Genomic DNA, 21973 nt, shown 5'->3' with positions numbered 1-21973 from the left:
GGAGGAGTCCTTGTGGCACCTTATAGACTAACAAATTTATTTGGGCATAAGCTTTCGTGGGCTAGAACCCACTTCATCAGATGCAGGAGCAGGTATAAATACATGAAAGGATGGGAGTTGCCTTACCAAGTGTGAGGTCAGTCTAACGAGACAATATTGTAAAGTACACTTAAAATCCATGTGCGCGTGCACACAGATGAAAAGAGCAAGGGCCACACAAGTCCTGGTTGTTCAAGGAGACAGTATGATCCAGTGGACATGGCACTGGGCTGTAAGTCAGGAAATCTATCTCAATTTCCCACGCTGACTCACCATGTAGCATTAGGCAAACCAAGTAACCTCTCTGTGTCAGTTTCCCTATATATGCAATGCAGGTAATGATACTTTGAGACCTCTAGATGAAAAGCACTATATAAGTACTTTTTGTTTTTCATTAATATTATATCTAGGATAGGGTGCATCAAAGGACTTTTCTAGCTAACAGGGCATGGTCACATCCTGGAAGTCTACAGGCAATAGAATCTCATGGGTCCCTGAAGCCACGGACTAATATAATGCTGTCTTGTTCCAGCTGAGACTGCAGCTCTGGGAGGCCTATTGCCAAGTCAGATATCTCTGCTCTCATCTCAGAGGAAATGACAGCGCAGACTCTGCAGTCTCCACAGACTCCTCCATGGATGAGTCTTCAGAAACCTCATCAGCCAAAGATGTCCCCGCTGGCAGTCTACGTGCCGGTCTCAATGAGCTGAAGAGGTTGATACAAAGTGTTCTAGATGGCACGGACTCCCCGGTAGGTAGCTGGACACAGAGAAGGATTTTTGGTGTCAGTGTTGGTGCTAGGCAAGGAAGAGTCTGGTATGGATGAGTTATTTTAGATCCTTAATTCTGTGGGCTTTCAGAATTCTTTTGTGGCTTTGAAGATGGGACATCAGGGTGCACAACCCATTTCCAGCAATCTCACATATCACAAGTAGGCCAGTATTTAGACATGCCAACCCAAGGGATTTAAGCTTATGACCTCAAAAGGTATCAAGGTTCTGTTCAGATACTTATCCAAATCTCTCCAGTCTGGAAATCACTCTGGAGAACTCATCAGGGTTTCATGCAAGAGTTCTAGTTAGTGTTAGTTTCAGCCAGCTTGAAAATATTGCAAACTTTCTCATGGTATTTTGGTTCTTTCACCATCATTTCTGATTAAAGTCTCCCAACCCTGTTTTAAACTGCAGTGATATAAAGAGATCAGCGAGAGTGAAAAGCAAGGTAAGAGTTATCATGAGAATTGGGGTCCTATAGAGTATAGACACAAACCCTCCTGTGATAAGCCACCAGAGGTGGCCCCTATGCATGGGAGAGAGAATCTCCTGCAGCAACATATCACGTATTTTTGCCTTGGAGTACTGAGGATAGAAGCAAAGCTCAGAAACTTAACATAATAGGTGATTGAATAGAATCATTCTGGAGGTGACCTGCAGATCCTCTCTTTGGAGAACTGGGACAACCTCCATGACAGAGTAAAGTAGTGGGGAAATGTGTAGCCTTTCACAAAGACTCAAAAGTCACATCTTGGCCCTCCATTTGCTTCATCCTCAAGACTTGTGTGTTCCCCACAAGGAAACAGCCAACCTGAAGGCAGCTCCATTCTGGAATGGCACCTCCAGAAATAAGCCAGCAGGCTATGTGTACCTGCAAACCTCAGACATGAATGGGAACCCTGACCCAACCAGTTTCAATGCCTGTAGGAGTTGGGATTGAATCATAAAAGGTTGAGAAAGAATACAAGATTGTATTTGTTCAAGGGAGAATGGAGATAACATATAAAGGCCTAAACATGAAAAGCTGGTTAGGAATAAGTGTATGAAGAGGTAATATCAGAGCTGGGTTGTAGTCAGAGATGCGGGTAGAGTATTACAGAGTGGGGAGCGTGTCTGTATCTCTTTCTGCTAAGGTAAGTAACCTGTGTGTGTTCTTTCTACCCAGGCTTAGGGGCTGTGTGTGTGTTCGTCTTAGTTGATGTATTTGTGACTGGCTGCTTTGTGAGCCCCCTGGACACTATAAATGTATGTGAACGTGTACTGTAACATCAGAGCTCTTGCAGAGTGACATTCCCACTTTGCTCGTACTTTCTTAGAGCTGGCCCCAAATCAGTACAAAATTAATGCAAACTGTAACGTATAAATGAAAGCTGAGCAAGATGTTTCTCTCTTGCTGCCAGAGTTCTCGGAGAAGTGATGATGATGCCTTAGAAGAACAGATCAGGCAAACAAGTGAGGACTCAAGGGCCCTGAGGGAGTTAATGGAGGGAGAAAGAGGGAAACTGAGGCAGAGCCTGGAGGAACTGCAGAGACTTCACAGCCAGGTGAGCAATCCATGCAGATTCCCTGGACCTTCTGAAATGCATGTTGCTTTGTAAGACAGGATTGTGGCACATTCCCACAAGGCGCTCTGCTTATTTGGAAGAGGTCATCTAGTCATATCCTGAGAAGACCTGTTGGCAACACCTTTCAGAGTCCTGTATGAGTCCATTTTTGCTAACACAATGTTCTTCAAGTATATCTCAGTGTGGATCCCTCTGTAGGTGTGCATGTGCCTCAGGCACATGCAAGATTGGAACTGGAGTGGCAGGATCCATGTATGCACCCTGTGCGGCCTCATCCGAGAGCATAAAGGTGGGATGGCTGCAACTTTGTCTTGATTCCCTCTTACTGGCCGTGGCAGCAAGACAGAACCCGGCAAGTATCCAACACACTAATTTTCAGCTCAACCTAAACACTTCTTCAAAGCCTTCCAGAACTGAGGAAAAGGAAGAGATCTCTCTCCCCAGAAGCATCCCCAGCCAAACCACTGATGCGTGAATACTAGGAAGAGACAGATCCAGGAGCTGAGCAATGTCAGTGCCTCATCTCACCACTAAATGGTCTTCACTCTTCGCTGCTAGATGAAGTGGTATCCAACGGCAACGGCACCTGCAAAGGATGACTAAAACATTCTAGGAGTTCCTTGTGAGGATTGCCGAGACTTTGGAGATCAAGTCACTGGTCCCATAGCCACCCCACTGAGTTCCACTCTTTGCCCTCTGCCTTGCTCTTCAGGGATCCTTCTCACGACAGCCAACTACTAACAGAAGTGGCCTCTTTCCTCTGTGGCTCCTAGATGAAGCGGGTTCCACCAGATCTTAAGGCAAGAGGCTTCTACTCCCAGTATTTCCTCATTCTGAAAAAGAAAGGGGGTCTTGGCCTATCCTAGATCTGAGGAAACTCAACAAATACATATGTTGTCTTTGGTTCAGCATGCCTCCATCATTCCTTCGTTCTACGCTTAAGACTGGCTCACAGCTCTCAACTTGTAGGATGCGTACTTCTTGTGGGACAGATGTATGGCTTATTCACAGTGGGGCCCAACCATTAAAAATGCAAGGTTCTGCCCTTTGGACTCTCCACAACACCAAGAATATTAACCAAATGCCTAGCAGTGGTGGGAGAGCATTTAAGGAGGTAGGGAATCCATGTCCACCAATTCCTGGATGACTGGCTGAGGCATGTTCCAACATGAGATTTCTAAGTCTTGGAATACTTCCTTTCCCTATTCTCTTAAATAGGACTCCTTATGAACTATGAGACATTGTTTCTCAAGCCACTGCAGATGAGTTCAGAGGAGCTTTAATTGACTCCAGATTGGCAAGAACCTACCTCAGACAGTGCATACGTGTCTGAGACTTTTAGACTACATGTCAGTGTCCATGCATATGCCACTTGCCAGACTTCACGTATAGCCCTTACAGTTGTGGCTGACATCTGTATACTTCCTGTCCAGACATCTCAGAAAGCTGTTCAGTGCCTCAGGTCATGCAAGAGTTCACTTGGTGGCTAGACCTAGTGAACATAAGAAAAGGGGTGCCATTTTCTGTCCTTTCCCTCCTGATAACACTTATTACGGACGCTTTAAGGACAAGCTGGGGCACCCACCTGAACCACCTGCAGATGCAAGGCACGTGGTCTTGGCATGACTTGATCCCCTGAATAATATCCAAGATCATGCAGAGTTAGGATTCAACTCTCCCAGGGTTCATCTTGCTGCAATATCTGCTTGTCGCACTCCAGTACACTCATAGCTGGTCTTCGCATGCCCTACAGTATCAAAATTCCTCAAAGGCCTCCCTTACAGGGCTTGCCTTCCAGTCAAAGACCCAACTCCCATCTGGGACCTCAATGCCTCCTTCTAAAGCTTGGATCCCCCCTTTGAATCACTGTCCGAGTGCTTTGATTACCACCTTAACATCATCTTTGGTGTGGCCATTATCTCAGCACAGAGAGTTAATGAACTCCGAGCCCTTATGGCCAGACTGCCTTACACACCCTTTCATAGGGACAAGGTGGTACTGATACTATATCCCAAGTTCATCCCTACGGTGGTCTCAGAATTCCACCTAAACCAATGGATTGCTTGACTAGCCTTCTTCCCAAAGCCACGCTCAGTGCCAGGAGAAAGGAAGAGCCTACTTAGATCTCTCTAGTGCGTTGTTCTATCTATTACCTCACCAGAAGCAAGGCTTTCAGGCCATATCCAGCACATCAAAAGGGTAAGCTATCTCATCACACGGGATCCACCTGCTAGCACATTGTTGGCAAGCATCTCCCTCCAGACATTAAAGCACACTTCTCCAGAATACAGCCGGCATCTTCCACCTGCTTCAGGAACATGGTGATCTCTGAAATCTATAAGGCTACACAGAGCAACCCACTAACTTCATGCACTTGATAAGGAAGCCTGGTCGGATGCCAAATTCAGGAGAGCGGTACTTCAATCATTGTTTGACTGATACAGTTAAAACCCTCACTCCCACCATTCAGGGAGGGTAGTGGTGGCCGGTCACCTACAGTGGGATCCACACTGACAACCTCAAAGAAGAAAGACTAAGTCACCATTCTATAGTAACTGTGGTTCTTCAGGATGCTGTTGTTGTCAGTGCCGATCCCACAACCCATCCTCTGTCACCGCTTTTCAGAATCCTCAGCAACACAGGAACTGAGAGGCGTCACAGCCACCCCACTCTTTGTGCCCCCATATGGGAGCATGAGGCAGCACAGCATGAATATGTTGCCCAGTGAACACTGCTATTAAAAAATAAATCCACTCTCTCACTGATCAGGCCCATGCACACATCTAGAGTGGGTCCACATTGACTACTCAAAGAACCACAGTTCCCACAGGGTAAGTAACCACATGGGAGAAACAATCAGAAAATCTTGTTTAATGCTAAAAAAAATTGCCGGGCAGGGGAATGACTGCTCCATTCTACTCCCACCAAGTGGTGTATTTTATGCTGTACACCCCTCTGTACATCCACAGCTATAGATATTATTACAGCACAGTGCCTTCTAACACACCTCTGGATATGTTTAACTGGCATATTTACAGGGCTTGCCATGCAGTGCAATCTGTGAGCAAAGAAACCAATCAATTCTTATAGACTGTCCCTTGCTGAAAGACTGTTCAAACCTCTGCTTGGAAGCTCATCTGCTTTAGATGGATGAAATAGCGTGGACTCCCCAGCCACCTGCTCTGAACTGTGTTCCGCTCCTATGGGGGGTGAGGGGGAGAACAACTAATGCAGTGTCTTACAGCTCATTTAGGACTTCTGACCACTGCCACTTGGAGGAAGGTATTGGGACTGTATAACCCTCCCCTTCCTGGGAATAAGCGTGGTGGCTTTCCCAATCAGGGCCAGTTGAACAAACACAAATGAGGAGCTGTATGAATGATTAATACACAGAAATATCTTCGAAGGGATCCCTAGTGCTTGTGTGGCAATCTCACAGGGAACAGCTCTTTCGTTCTTAGGAATATGCTAACACGGAGAAGATTCAAGTTAAAGCCAGAGCCTTTCCTAGAGATGCTCCCAGCAATACTTCAAACAAAGTATTGGGTAGCTTCTTGCAGTTAATTCCATTACAACCCACTACCTCACCTCTCAAAGCTGGGAGGTAATTGTCACACTCTGATCAGCATTGGTGAGGCCTCAGCTGGAGTACTGTATCCAGTTCTGGGTGCCACACAGTTCTGAGTGCCATGCTGCAAGAAAGATGTGGATAAAATGGGGGAGAATCCATAGGAGAGCAGCAAAAATGATAGGTAGGACAAGTAGTAATCAGCTTAATCTGCAGCCAGGGAAATGTAGGTCAGATATTAGGAAAAAATTCTAACTATAAGGGTAGTTAAGCTCTGGAATAGTCTTCCATGGGAGGTTTTGGAAATCCCCACCATTGGAAGTTTTTGAGAACAGGTCAGACAAACACTTGTCAGGGATGGTCTAAGTTTACTTGGTTCTGCCACAGCATACGGGGTGGACTAGATGACCTCTTGAGGTCCCTTTCAACCCTACATTTCTATGGTTCTGTATTTTTTACTTGGACACGGAGAGTCCAATGCTGTGTAGAACTTCAGCCTAGTGAACATATCTCACCCTCTCCTTCAGCCTCCCAGAAAGACTTGCCAGCCAGTACTGTATTTTAACCTGGCATCAGAACTCCATCTTCAAAAGCAGTTTCTCTGTGTACATTCATCTCCCACAATCGGTCCATGCCCAGAAGCAGATCCATGGCAGATACTTTTCTCCTGTCACTGGAAATATCGATGTGGTGGATAACTTCTTAGCTGTCTTCCCACCACCAGTGAGATTTAGAGAAGGGCAGTTTGTTGCATCTCAGAAAGATTTCCAAGGTGGTAGTGCAGTATGTTGGTAATGGAATTCCTGCATATAGCAGACCTAGACACCAAATACCTATGGAGGTTTGCAGAGCTGTGATAGAGTGAGTCCCTCATGATTTCATAAGCTATTAATTCACTTTGGACTGGGATAAAGGGTAAGTAGATTCTCAGATTATTAAATATTTTACATGTATTTTAAAGTCTAATTAAAATTCTGATGAGTGCCAGTAACCTTAGAGCTGAGTGGCCTTTTTCACATCATCACTCTTGCATAGGTTTGTTTTTAACGGCTCACTACTTCTAAAGAAAAGACAGTCAGGAAAATGAGTTTTTTTATTTTTTTTTAGTTTTTTAAACTTATTGAGGTGGGGTGGGAGGCACTTGAAAATTTATGAACCCAAGTGATGTCAAGGAAAGATCAGAGACCAGAGTGCAGACTGAAAGGACATTGGATCAATAGAGGACTGTCTCTTGGTGAGGAAGTAACATTTTGACAGTGAACCTTCAGTGGCTGTAATGTAGCTGAGATAGCGGGATCACAACTCATCTCCTTTATGGTGGATCATAGGGGCTGCAGTGGAGCCTTTAAAATGGCCTTTAACATTATCCATGGTGATCATTAAATGGAATGGAATGGAGTCATTGCCATCTGATGGCTGTTTGGCAGCCCATGACAAGTGAGTTGGCAAAGCTTAGGCCTTGCAGGTAGGAGCCACCACTTCAGTTATCACCATTGTTGGCAGCCTCTGTAAAGGTCAAGGTTTGATGGGCCCGGAGACTGGAAACTCTCACCCTTACAAGGTGGTTCATTCAGATGAGAGCTGAGGCACATGTCCAGTGGTAGCCAGTCACTGCTCATGCTAAGTGCTCTGATTAGAGGACTTCTCTCTTCAAGGCTGCCAGTCGGGCACCTTCCACCAGTACTAATTATTACCCTGAGAGGAGAAATGTTTGTCAGTGCTCTTCCTGTTCCTGACAGGTGACGCTGCTGAGTGTGGAGATGACTGCGCTGAAAGAAGAAAGGGACAGGCTCCGAGGGTCAGCTGAAGATAAGGAGACAAATGAACAGCTTCTGAAGGCCATCAGGGATCGAGATGAGGCCATTGCCAAGTAACTAGAATTCTATTGAAAAACAGAGATGGGTTTGGGTTGTGGTCTCAGAATTTACCCATCAGTTTGTTCAAAGCAGACACTTTGGGGGCAGCTTTCTTGCCAGGCTGCTGCCAGTAAAGTGATAGATCTTCCCACTTCTGAGTGCTGAGGAGTCCTGCTAAGTGCCTGTGACAGGGGTCCTGATCCCGGGAAGTTGCTGGAACCAGCAGTTCTGCTCTCATTTAAAAGAAACTCCATACAGTCTATTTTTAGCAACTCTGGGGGACAGATCTTTTCATCAAGCCAAGGGATGGCTATTGCCCCATTTGGGAAGGGAATACAAATATTGGAACTGGTCCCTTCCTCCTCCTCCTATTTTCTTTTGCTCTTCTAGCCTCCCTTCCAGTTCCTCTGCGTATCTCTGCTACTGCACCTTCTCTAACCTGTTCCATAGCTCTTCCAGCCCCCCTCTTCCATTTTGCTCTGGTGCCTCTGTGAATCTCTGTTATTGCAATCCTCTGGTCCTTCAATTATGCTTCTCTATCCTGTTCCTCTGCCCTTAGCCTCTGTGCTCCACCTTCCCTCTGCTCTCCCTTTCTCCTGCTTTACTTTCTCTGTGCAACCCTCTTACCACATCCCTCTGTCCTTCCCCTCCCATGACTTCGATCCAGTCTTTATGCCACATTTTTTCATTTTTTTACCTTCCCAGTCTGCCCCTTCCCTCCCCATCGTTGCGGGCTCAGTTTTAGGCAGCCTGAGGAGGAACATGAAGTGCAGGACACCAGGCTCTGGAGGAAGGGGAGAAGGGCAAAAGCACTTATATTCTGCTTACTCTAGATCAGAGGAGACTCTCTGACCTCCGGTGAAGTGAGACAGGACAGAACACAATGCAGCCCACTTCCTTACAGCAACGCCTAATCCTTGCTGGGTTGGCAAGAGGAGCAGAGCACATCAAATCATGCATGCATATGAGGAGGGAGGGCAGATAAGCAGGCATACACAACGGCTCAATTTTTTTTTTTAATTACATGATCTGTCAAGTGTTCTTTACAGTGTCCCAAAAGGTACCAAATCCCTTCAGAATGCCATTGTAACAGCTCCATCTGTTGGCAGAAGTAGGGAATATCCCTGCTACTGATGTTTGGTGCAAAAGGCTTGCTTTGACATTTAATAGCAGTATGGGTTGCCAGTTCTGCTGTCTCTATGGCAACTATGCCACTCGGGGGATACATAAATTCCACTGTTAATATCTAGCAGTGATGGGCTGTTTTACAATAGAAGCATATTTTTCTGAAACACTCAGACCTGGGGCCTTTCACTGGAGATCTGCAGATTTTTTGCTGTTCAGGTGACCTTAGTAGTTCACGTGGGACAAGCCATTAATATTTATGGTTTGTGGAACTGGGTGTGTGACCTATTACTGGAGAGAGGGTATACAGTGACTGTGACTGATTGCAGACAAGGGAAGGGTGGGATGGTGCTTTAGGTAAGAGTGTTTGTGCGCGCACAGACAGATATAAAAAACAGTAAAAGGCACATCCCAAGCACCAGGGTGACATCCCCTGCCAAACTGCAAAACCCTGCTCCAAAGACTGGAGGTATTGGACCGTCTCAGAGGAGCAGTTGCAAGATTATTATTAACATGGGCAAAATGTATTTCCCTCCTATCTCAAGCCATTTTTGCTGAAACTTTCCAAAACAATTCAGCCTCAGGCAGACACCCCGCATGGAAAATTTCAGCCTGAACAGTTAATTTGGCAAAGTTATAAGCAACTGAGAACAGTGTTTTAATGAGAGGTGTTGAGCATCATTAAACGTAGGCGGTGCAACTAGCTCTGCCTATAACATAAAAACTAATTCCTAGACCACTCTTCTGCAGAAAAGCAGGGGAAAGTTGTTATTGCAGGGTAGCGGATGAATCAGATATGGTTAATACAAATATCAGAACAAACTTGCAGCTAAAATTAGCAGCCAGGATATTCCCTACCAGTTTATATTATTTCTTGAGCATATGAGGCACAGGAAATGGTTGAATAAAGACTTACAAGTGTAAATTGTTTGGGCAGGGTCTTAACAGTGGAAGCCTACACAACAATTTATCAGAGTATGTCCCGCTTTCCATCCCCCCTCTACAGAGAAGTATTCTCCATATGATAAGGGCTCTGCTCACCTGGTGGCAGGATACATCTCCTTTTCATTGTCCCAGTAGAAGCTGGAGCTAGTCACCCACTCAATATTCAGAGTCCTTTGGCAGATCTGATCTCAGGTTCCATATCCTGATTTTGCTCAATGGAAATCAGTGAACACCGGTGAGGTGGTTTTGAAGACCTGCAGGAATTGATCTAGATAAAATTGAATTGTGCTCTGAGATTGTCCATGTCTCTCTTTTTCCCCCCAGGAAGAATGCCGTGGAAATGGAACTAGCCAAGTGCAAGATCGACATGATGTCTCTGAACAGTCAGCTGCTGGATGCTATTCAACAGAAACTGAACCTCTCACAGCAGCTTGAGGCATGGCAGGTAGGTGATGCCCAACATCGGTGCAAAGTGGAGCATTGGTGGGAAGCACTTACAGATCATGGGCTCAAGGCAAGGGGTATACTGGTTGAGGAAGGGAAAGTTCCACAGGTTGACTCCTTCTTGTCTGTAAGCTCATATCACACATGAAGCTGGAATATATCTGGAATACAAAAGTTGTTGTTTCTCAAGTAATAAAACACTAGTGTGAAGGGCACAAGCCACAGAGAGCCCCAGGGTTAAAGCAGGGGAGTGATCTCTGGACTTGGACCCTTGCAGACAGTGTACTATAAAGAAAAAACTATTTAATATGGGGACAGAGCAACTAAAGGAACCAACTGTAATTTCACAGCTGCACATAGCCCTGGTGACAGGGACACCTCCTTTTCAAAACTCAGCTCCTTCTTTCTAACAGCTGCGACCTGGCTCAGTCTCTGGGATGTGGACGTGGAAAAGTTTTGCTGTGGCGGGACAAAGGTTCCTTTCTCTAGATTTCCTATGTCCATAGATCAGAGACATTGACCATCTCAGATCAGATTACTATCCGAGTAACATACTGACTGAAGACACCCACATGTAGCAGCACTAAATCTTCTAAAAACTTCAGTCAGTCTCCTGTGCCTCCTTTTCAGATAGGGAACAGAGGCAATGAAGCCATTACTTATCATTTGGGCTCTACCATTTCAGGACACAGATGTAAATGCTTTCTTTTTCATCAGAAAATCTAGCTAGATGGAAAGGTGAAAACTCAGTCCCACTCCAAATTATGGGTAAAATGGCTAACCTGGGTTCTTCCAGTTTGGGAGCCACTAGCACCAAAGTCACACAAAGCCAGAGATCGCTTGAGAGAAATAAGATACAGTAGTTATTTGGACAAATAATATGGAGGGAGGGATGTGTGAAAAAAGATACAAACAAATGGAAGGAGAGACAAAGCTCAAGGCAGAGATTGATGGATCCCTGGTTTGTTGTAGGTTGTTACAGAACTAGTACGATGATGACTGCACTGACTATCCAACCTGACCAGTAGAAACCTCTCCCATGCAACCTTTCTCCTATTTCAACTCCATTGTGTTCTCGTTTCTCTTTTTTCTCCTGCTTACAGTTTGCTTCCTCAGGGCTTTTTACTATCTGGCTCCTTTGGTTTCTGATCTAGTGGCCTTTCTCAGTTCCCGTACCAACAGCTTTTGTCGTACACCCCTCCTGCCTTTGAGGTGAGCTCCCACGCTCCATCCCACCCACCTCATTCACTCTCCCATCACATCCAAGTCCAGTGGTGTTTCATTCTCTGCTGAAGGAAAGTGTGTCTCACAGACTACACTAGCCTCTGTTCCATTCACTACTTTCATTACACATGGCGTCCTCCATGATCATTTCCACACAGTGCAAGGTGCCCATTGGAATCCACTGTCTGTCTCCTATAGCTGTTTCCTTTTAACACCGGTTTTCCTCTCCAAAGCTAGGGTATGATTATCCACTGAAGCTAGTGGGAGTCTTGTCATTGGCTTTAACAGGAGCAAGAACAGGTCTATAAAGGTAAAATTCTACCTTCACTTACACCTGCACAACCCATTGACTTCAGTGAGGTTGCACAGGTAAACTGATGACAAATGTCTCTTGGCATGTGCACAAATCTTATTAAACAGGTGAAATGAGCTGTTCCTTTCTGAGGATGTGAACAGCTCTATGAATGGAAAGGGTCTATTTTCGTGAAGCTAATAGAGTCTGTCCAGGAAATAGTCTTTTCTGAATAGTATGTTGTCATTTGTCCAATCCTGACGTCCTTTTGCTTTGAAAACTTCACTGAGTTTGATGTGTGTTAGGACAACTGGCTGTGAACAAGAAAACATAGCAGGTAATTACCATTTTAAATAATCAGAATTATTGTAACTCCTGGTGTAACTTCATTGATTTCAGGAGTTACAGCAGGCATGAATTTGGCCTATAAAACTGAGTTAATTTTGTAGAATAATAATGAACGAGAACAAACAGCCTTTTGAAAAACTTTGTAAAGCCAAAACATTGCTTCATGGTAGGGGTTTTAAAGTTAAAGCAAAACCTTTTTACATCGTAGGGCCAACTTTGCTCTTGGTTATGCCAGAGTCAACCCAGAACTGCTCCATAGAGACTTACAGTAGTGTAACTGAGCACAATTTGGCCCTTAGCGTGTAAAACTTTTTGGCAAGAAAAGCCATTGCAGGCATTGCCCTCTCTCTTCCTGATCAGAACATCTAGAACTAGCTTTCCAAGCCACTACAACACTTGCCCATCTGACATTGAAGCAGTCATTTGGGAAGCCAATCCAAAGTTAGTGACAGCTGGGCAAGGACTCAACCTTTAAAGCCATAACACGACCCACTCAGGCTGTGTCTACACTACAAAGCTTATGCCGCCATAGCAATGTTGACAGCCCCTTAGTGTAGACACAACCGACACCAACAGGGGTTTTTCTGCCAGTGTAGGAACATGACCTCTCCAAACAACATTACGTGTGCTCTCAGAAGTCCTCTTCTGTTGGCATAGCTGTGGCTACACTGGGAGTTTAGTCAGCATTCACAGCTCTGCAGATATAAATTTTGAAGTGTAGACCAAGCCTGAGAATGAAGGAAACTGCTTTTCTCTCCTTCTAGGCTGAGAACACACATCACACTCCTCCAATTGCATACACAAAATTTAGAAGATACATTAAAAAAATCCCAAATTTAGTTAGTTTAAAAAAAAATTCCTATTCCATGGATGTTACCAGGGAATCTTGCCTAGATGGGATGACACAGTAGATAACTTACCTCTGTTTTTAGTAGTGGAGGATGCTGCATTGATAGCTCTTGCAACTGAAAACTTCTGGCTATTCACAGAGCAGGTAGCACAGGCTTGGATAGAGCAAACTCCTGGACGCTGCCCGATCAGTGCATCCCAATCCTGCCCTAGAGGGATCCTCTCTAGGGTTGAAGGGAGTTCAGTCTCCGTGATCCATTCAGTCCTTGTCATCTCTAAAATGGTCAAGGTGGTGGTTGGTTTAGCGCTGGGGTATCTACCCAGTAAAGCCTGGACGGAGACTTACTTTACACGGACCACCAAACGGGCTCTAGATGAGAACAGCTACTGACCTGGGAGTAAAAAAAATTGCTGCTTTTCACTGAGAACTGAGACGCCCCCTAGGTACAGACCCAAACTCACAAAGACTAAACCCCTTAGGGCTTGTCTACATTGGCACTTTACAGCACTGCAACTTTCTCGCTCAGGGGTGTGAAAAAACACCCTCCTGAGCACTGCAAGTTTCAGCGCTGTAAAGTGCCAGTGTAGACAGTGGGAGCTGTGCCCCTTGTGGAGGTTGGCCGTGACTACACAGCCATGTTAAAGCTGAAGACATGCCCTATATCAAGTGAACTTAAACTCCGCACACTAGTGGATAGGAATCTTTCAAAAGCTACATGGAAAAACTGGACTATTCAAGGTGTCCCTGCCTCTGGTAAGGACCATGAGCCCATTCTCCCATTGTGCAGTCATTTAAATTGGTGCAAAGCGAATATTAAGCTCCACCACCCCTGTGAGTGGAGATTTCCAATTGGGTAGCGTTTTGTACCCACTCTGCATGCATGTGACTTCAAAAAGTGGAAGGCAGTGGGACTCTGACCTCGTATGCCCACACTAGAAATTCTTGCCGCTAATAGCTAAAAATGCGTTCAGTCTCATTCGCATACCTAGAAGAGTAATTGAAATAAAAATTGTTTTTTTTAATTTGTAGTCTTATCTTTTGACTGCTGACAGTCCAACAGATATCAAAGGCTGCAGATAAGGCTTATATGGACATCCCTGGTTTCTACTGGAACTTGGACTGATGTTGTCAACCACTCTTAGTTACCATGTGTAGTACTTTGCTAAATTGTAGTTTTATAAACAGGCATTTGCTCTTTTATATTTTATAGTATATAATGTCAAACAGCAGAAATATAGCGGGACCAATCCTGCTCCCATTGACTTTAATGGCAGCAGAATGCGGCCCACTACAGAAGGTTATATCAGAAATGGAACTCCACATTTTAAAAAAATATATATTCCTATACTGCAGTAAGTTTTTGCCAAGCCGCCTGATTTACTGAAAGATTTTAAAAAAAGTCATTTATGTCTGATAACCATCTAATATAAATGAAGTTTAAGTATTGGGAGGGGGTTGGGGTTTTTTCCTCCAAGACCCCAAGTATTTTTAGAAAATTAAATTAACTCTCCCACTACTCTAGCTGTGTTTAATTCATAATTGTATCTTGGTGCTGGTGAGGGGTCCAAACTACATGTTTGCTCTCGTAGTCTCCATTTTAATCAATGGCCCTCAACAAAAATAGCCATATGTCATAGCTTCCTAGTGCTGGGGATAGCTTATTTACGGTATGTGCATTTATACAGACACATGCATGCAATCAAGGTAAACCATTCTCATCTCAGTTTGGGGATGGAAACAGCAGATCTTAGTGGAATTAAACGCTCCAGTTGGTCTTTTATTCATACATCTCTGCACGGGAGAGCCCAGGACCTGCCACTGAACACATATCATGGGAAAATATGACATTGGTGAGAATAAGTGCCATTTCTTACTCTATGGGTCACTAGATATTGTCACTGATTTTACCCGTGCCTACCATTATCTGAATAAGGAGCAGCAGTGGTGCCCCCAAAAGCAAATGGGGAAAAATTTAGATAATGAAAGGGGCTTTTGTGTTGCTTATTCAAATAGAGATGCAACAGCTTCCCTTTAACTTTCACTATTAAATAAGACATGCCTGGCTGTTGGCAAGCTGCATGAAACCCCAGTAGAGTAGGAGAAGCCCACAACACCTGGGCTGAAAGAAAGCCGGGGCCTGATTCTCTGGTGCCTTGCACCGTGTGAAGGCTTTTACTCCCCTGCAAGCTGGCGCTGAAATGTTACAGCTGGCAGGAGGGAGAGCAAAACTCTGCTAGAGTAGCATGTTACAGCCACTTTGCACAGATGTAAGTGACTCCACTAGGTGAAAGGCAGCAAAGAATCAGCCTCATGAGCTCTAAGACATCCAAATGCAGCTGTCCAACAATGCTGTGGTGAACAACTGTCACGACTGCACTAGGCAAATGCCATTAATCATCTGTACATGAGAGCTAGTCAATGGAATAGATTGTCTGGATAATAGGGAGTCTAACTAGGTTTGCTGGTCAGCTTTGATAAATGCGTGTGCTTTCCCTGGGGCTTGTCTCTAGCAGTGGGATATTGTCCTGGCGCAGTGTTCTAGTCCATAGACATCACGCCCCAAACGATACATCTTCTTTGTAACAGTGTACTCTAAAAATGGAGGCTCCCGCTCAGCCAATCAGAATACACAAGCACTGTCAAATTATCTCTGTATTCTCTGGTTTACTGAATGAAACTGATACATCACCGCTCCCTTCACCCAGTTTCTCCACTCCCTCCATCCCTGTGTATCCCTTGCTGCAAACTACTAGGAGCCACAGATTCCTGACTTCTAATGCCAGCGCAGACATGGCCTCTCTGTGAGAGCCTGGGCAAGTCACTGAACTTCTAACCTCTGACCTACCGTATTGTCTAGTCAGCGACCTCAAGATGTAAAGTCTCCTGGGACAGACTTTTAAAGGGCTCTTTAGCCAGCTGCCCTATTTTTATCCTTTGCGCTGCATTATATATAATGGTACCCCCCAGTTAAAGGAGGGCACAGATCTGCCAGTGAGATGGCTAAGTGCCTTTCTCATCTGCTCGGGGGAAGATGCCCTTTGAAAAGCTGGGTATATAAACCTAAAGTATGTTAAGGTGCTGGAGTCTGTTTTAGTTAATACTGAAGTTCATCTTGACCCCTTTGCCCTTCACTTTCTTCCATCACAGCCTCCTTTTTTTCAGCCCTAATTTAAAAAAATATGAACTCTGCAGTCTAACCTTGCTTCAGGCCCCCTAACAGCCCTGTCACTCTTCCTGCTACTTCCAGCTCACTGCATCTGCTTCCTAAAGAGCGCAGATAACAGGGCTGGGCTTTGGGTAAGTACATCACAAGGGATATCAGTCCATCCACCTCCAGATATTGGGTGAATAGACCACAAGGGGCAATCCTCCCCCTTCTCCCACACACCAGGAGCTAGCATTGCAGATTCCCAGGTGTGTTGTTTTGTGTGTTGGTTGGAAGTTGATCATCTGCCTCTAAACCCATCAGATATGTAGGGCAGAGGCAACCTAGTGGACTAACTGGAACTGCAGCGGGTTCGTGTACGGCACATCCTAGGTTAATTTATATTTCTAAAACTGGCCTGAAAAGAGTTAGGAAGAGGTGGCGGGGGAATATTTTGGGGTCAGAAGGAATTTAAAATGAACATTGCTATATTACATGAACTAGAATAGTTAGAAAGGCAGGTATTTTCCCTCCTGAAAACAAGCTAATCGCTTCAGGCTAAATTATTGAACGTACCCACTCCTGCTTACCTAGCAGGCAACCAACTAGATCACCTTGTAAAGTGGGACATCACCGCCTATTATCCTGGAAATAATGGGCTTATTTTAAGACACTGTAAAAGTGAATGGCGCCCTAAGTGTCTGCAGGCTGTTTACCTGAGTCTGAGGAGCCCAGTGCCTTCACTGAATCACTGACCACGTTACACATCTCCGGAGCCATGAACTGCCTGAACATCCCAAATCAGAGCTGGCACTTGCACCTGCTGTGATGGTGGGTGATGGAGCATGTGCCATCTGTGTCCACTGGCATTTGATGGTCGCCCATAGCAACCAACCCCCATTAGAGTGTTATGCTGCATAGAATGTGTGTGGGTTGGAAATTGTCATCTTCTGGATTTACGCAACCCTGAGTCTGACTAGTGCCGAATCTTTGTTAAACTATGTAGCCATCTGGCTAATAAGTCATTCTGCATAATCAGACCCCACCACTCAGTGGGCTTCCTCTAAACAGTAGGCTTTGAGGGCCGTGAGGTCGTCAGCCGCCACATTACCTCATTCCGGGATTAACCCAGCAGAGCCTGAATTCAGGTGTGTCGCAAAAATAGGACTTTTAGCGTGAGGACGCCTAATGCTGCCTGCTGCTGGCAGAGACCATCAGACAGCAGGCTGGAGTGAGAGCAGCTATCAGAAGACAGAGCCCCCGATGCCTGGACACAGTAGGCTGAACAGAGGCCAGATGTGAAAGCTCAACCCTGACTGTCCTGGCTTTTCAGACCGTCATTCCCATGAGTGATGGGTAGCTGTTTGTGTTTGGTTTTGAATTCTGAAGGATGTGGGGGCTGAGTCAGCTGATGTGCAGTAGGAGACAGGCATGAACAGAATATTTGCTCTGAGATTGGCAGGCCACATCACCACACAGCCTCCATTTCCCCAGCCGTGAACTGGGGATTCTGATTGCACCTGCCTCCAGCAGGGTGTCTATCTGAGGAACTAGTGTTTGTTCGAAGAGCTGTGCATCAGAAGTGCTGTGTATTTGTAGTGCTGTGTTTAACTAGTCAGAGCCTCAAGTTCTATTGACCCCCGTGGACATTGCAAGGGTGAGCAACCCCTTTGAGAGGCAAGGAGCCTCAGCCAGTTGGGCGGATTTGACATACTTAAAATTTCAAACAAGATAATTCTGATCCTGTTTTGTTGTAAAACATGTACAAGATGGCCTCCTGCTTGTATACGACATTAGGGCCAATTGCAGCAGAACTGGGTTTGGGGTTATTAAACTTACGATTTCCCTGTTGTCATGTCATGTCTTGCTGGATGATGTCAGAGTTGGCGGTTGACTTGAATCCTTTTGCATATGGCAGTCCTGTTGGCTACAATGCTGTGAACGTTACTTGGGGGAAGGAAGGTTTCTTATCCTTTAAAAGTGCTGGATGATCCAGTGGCGAATTATGATCTCCTGCTGATCAGGCAGCTGCAGATGGTCTGTGCCATGTTATTTGAAAACTGATCGGAAAGAAAGACACCGTAATACTCCTCACTAAATTGTACTAATGCCGCATAACTCATCCATAGCACAACCCAGGACAGTAGTTTCTCTTTGATTATGAATAGAAGCCTTACCTCCTTAGTTCCCTCTTGAAGAGGTTCTCATGTGTGTGGCCACCCTCACCTTCTCTCTGCCATCTGGCCTGCCTACTCTTCAGTACAGAGCTACTCTAGGTTCAGTACTACAGTCCTGTCCCTTCCTGGCCTCTGCTTCAGTCACATGCCTCATCTGTGCGGCTTCCTGGACAGAGAGAGGGGAGATGGCAGCAAGCCAGCTCTGAAAAGACTAGCCAGGGACCTGGGAGAAGGGTACCAGAAGCGATGCTCCATTTCACAGGCATCAGCAAAAACCTTGGAAAACAGCCACCCCTTAAACTATATTAAACTGTGAATGGCCTGATTTCCATTTGAATAATGGTGGGGCGTTGTCTCTTTAAGGGCCTGGTGTTTGAGGAGTGATGCTGATGAAGGCCCGTGCTGTGTGGCTAAATGAGGTCCTTGTACCCTTCCTCCTTTCATCATGGCCATTCTATAATCCCATTTTAGCCATGTCCATGAGTAAACTCTGCTGACACGCTGGCTGTGCTTCTGACTGAACATCCTTTTCCCCTTCTGTTACAGGACGACATGCACAGGGTCATTGACCAGCAGCTGATGGACAAACATCTGAAGGAATGGAGCCAGCCTGCTTATTCCTTCTCCAATGGCTACAGAGCAAAGCGGTCTGCAAGACCCTCCCCCGTGTTCAGGCCGGAGCAGCAGGGGGATGAGCCCATTGGGGCAGAAAGGAACCGTCTCTTTTCCTTTTTCAAGAAAAATTAATGTGAAAGGAGAAATCTTTCCAATGATTCCTGCTTAGAGCTGAGAAGCTGGGGGCAACTGTCCAGCTTCCTAATGGACCCGAATCTGATCCAAAAGGAAAAACCCAAAGGGTGAAGGAGTTAACCCTTGAGACTGCACTATTTACAATCCACCTGGTCTGAACAAAAAGTTTACATGAACTGGAGATTTGCAGTTTGACAATGTGATACCAACTGAGAGCAACTTTTCTTATTCCTTAAGCAAAGTGATAAACTTCAGGGTACGTTTTAGGCGCTTTGACACAGGCCACTCAGTTTCTGCTATGAAGAATAATCCAATTGTCTTAAACTCATTCTCTCATGCTGGAGAAGGAAATAAGCAACCCCAGGACAAGGCAATACAGGGGACTGACTACTAGTGTCACAGTAAGAGTAGGGGTAAGTTGTGGCCTTCATACAACCTCCAGTCCTGGCAGCTGGGCTGTCCTGCAGATCACACAGGCTGTAGTTGCACTGGTCCTGGGAACGTAACATGTTTACATGGCTGTAGCTTACTCTGTGGGGGAAGTCCTTATTGTCCTCTGCTTACGACTGGAAGTCTTTGTTCCCCCGGTGCTCTCCATAGCTACTCATACCGCATCAGGAATCCAGATCCCTTCCAGCTCAGTACCGTTATAAATCTGCTAATGCTAGGAGGTGAATATAGGTCCCCGTTGGTCAGTTTCAGACCCCGGAATATTGAGGATTTGATCCTCGGGGAGCCTGAGCACAACAACTCAACTTGCAGGGAATGGGAGTTGTGAATGTTCAGTGCTCCTCAGGTACCGACTCTTCCCTTCGCCTAGCTGTGGAAGTTCAGTGTAGCTCAGCCTTAGGGCCAAAGGCCTTGTGCATCTTCCTCGTGAAATCAATAGCCAAAAATCTAAGTCGCTTCAATGGGACTAAGGACTGGGCTCCGATGACCTGCCATCTCGAAGTCCTGAGCACCTAAAACGGATGGATTTTAATAGAAATGGGTTGTTGTGTGTCTGAAAATCAGGTCCTAGGTGTAGCTCTTCCACTGCTCAGCATTGCTGCAGTAGCTTTAGTTATAGGGCTGATCTTCAGGGCCAACCCATAGCTCCTGTGTATATGTTTTCTGCTACTCAGGCCTTGATGGTAGAAGGTCGGATCCCCTTATGCTCAGTGTGGTGGTAGACCCCTCCCCTTGGGGTGAGGAGTATGGACATGCTGCTGCTCTACATATACGCACACACTTTGGTGCTAGAAGTCCTGCAGTACGTATGAGATTATTAGTAGGGTTGGTACCTTCTGCAGGCCATATTACTACCACTTAGAGCTCTTCCTTTACAACTACTTTACCACCAATAAAATAAGCATTTCCCCTTTAGAGAAAGCGGCCGCTGGCATGTTTAAGCAACAGCCTGTTCTAGAAGGGTTTTATGCTGCTGTCACCTTTTCATTTCCCAACTGCCAGTCTCCTACAGTCCTCTCCAAGCTGCATACCCAGCACATGTGTGGGTGAGGAGGGGAAACCTATAGCCATGATGTAGTGTATATATGCCATCCTAAGGAAAGGGGCTTAAGTTATGCAATGAAGATGCAGTGATAAGAAAGGTGCCTTTTGTTGCATGTTTGCTGGGAGAGTGGACGTGAGTCACAGCTGTGTAGGCCAGTAATTGAAATTCACAAGTCTCTTCATTTAAGGAAGGAGCAAGTCCTTAAACTCTTTGCAATATCTTTTTCAGGGGGAAGGTTGATAGCTGTTGGGAAAGGAAAGCAAGCGTATTTCGAGCTGACAGTTGGGATATAGTTCTCTTGGACTTAAAGTGCAACTCCATCTGGGCATGGGAGCTATTCAGCCCACAAAATGTGCAGAACAGAGCTTGTGAACCAGGGACCAGGTCAGAGGAAACTGTCCTTGTGCTGAGCTGCTGTTGCTCAACTGCAACAAAACTACCTTAACACCAGATACATAAAGCAGTGTCTCAGGACAATCTCGCAGCAAGACGTTCCCAAAATGTCACGTCGTTAATGCTGTGCTTTAAGTGTCCTAAATGTTTAGTCGTCCCTTAAACCAGTAGTGGGAAACCTGCGGCCCGTGGGCGGTCTGTCAGGGTAATCCACTGGCGGTCCGCGAGACAGTTTGTTTACATTGACCGTCCACAGGCACGGCCGCCCGCAGCTCCCAGTGGCCGCGGTTTGCCGTTCCCGACCAACGGGCACTGTGGGAAGCAGCAGCCAGCATGTCCCTGCAGCCCGCAACGTTTCCCACAGCTCCCATTGGCCAGGAACAGCAAACCACGGCCACTGGGAGCTGTGGGCGGCCGTGCCTGCCGACAGTGAATGTAAACAAACCTACAGGCCACAGGTTGCCCACCACTGCCTCAAACTGTCATTGAGCACTCACCATCAAAGACAGCACAGCTGATAGGAGCCTGGAATTAATCCACTATAAGGGGTTCAACATGCCAGCGCCCCTCCCCTGAGGGCAGCTGACACTTACAAACCTATTGGAAAAGGTCACGGGGAGGGAGAACGCTAACTGGAGGAAGCCCAGCAGCCCAGCAGAGTAGATTCCGTATCCCAGGCAAGCATCAGCATACAGGGATTATACTGCACAGGAGTTGGATCTGCAGCAGTCAACGCCAGTACAAAATATTTTCACCCGACAGTACTTAAGGGGTAGTTCCAGGCAATATGGCAGGGATGAGACTTGCCCCTGGTACAACAGTTGCACAGCTCAAGGATGGAGGCTGCACATTTCACACAACTGCACGACAATTACAAAGCAATCTCACTGCCGCTGTGGGAAAACAAGCAAATTTTTTTGCTAGCTAAGGGGAAGCTCCCTTTAGCAAAGTCTACAGCTGGGACCTACTGTTATATATGAGATT

At 45.8% G+C, this 21973-nt stretch overlaps 1 protein-coding gene across 2 annotated transcripts in view; it reads left to right on the top strand.

The window, feature by feature from the left end:
- BICDL1 (BICD family like cargo adaptor 1) overlaps positions 1-21240 on the top strand; it is a 76192-nt gene extending 54952 nt beyond the window's left edge. For both annotated transcript variants that reach the window (XM_034791478.1, XM_034791477.1), the window contains 5 exons: positions 572-790; positions 2213-2356; positions 7685-7815; positions 10196-10316; positions 18898-21240. In XM_034791478.1, the coding sequence (XP_034647369.1) occupies positions 572-790; positions 2213-2356; positions 7685-7815; positions 10196-10316; positions 18898-19098 (816 nt within the window). In that variant the 3' untranslated portion in view covers positions 19099-21240. The remainder of the gene's footprint in view (positions 1-571; positions 791-2212; positions 2357-7684; positions 7816-10195; positions 10317-18897) is intronic.
- The last annotated feature ends 733 nt before the right edge of the window (positions 21241-21973 follow it).

The sequence above is a fragment of the Trachemys scripta genome, chromosome 15 (assembly GCF_013100865.1).
Source record: "Trachemys scripta elegans isolate TJP31775 chromosome 15, CAS_Tse_1.0, whole genome shotgun sequence".
Classification (NCBI taxonomy): Eukaryota; Metazoa; Chordata; order Testudines; family Emydidae; genus Trachemys; species Trachemys scripta.
Note: the sequence above shows the minus strand (reverse complement) of the source record. Positions and strands in the feature narration are given on the sequence as shown.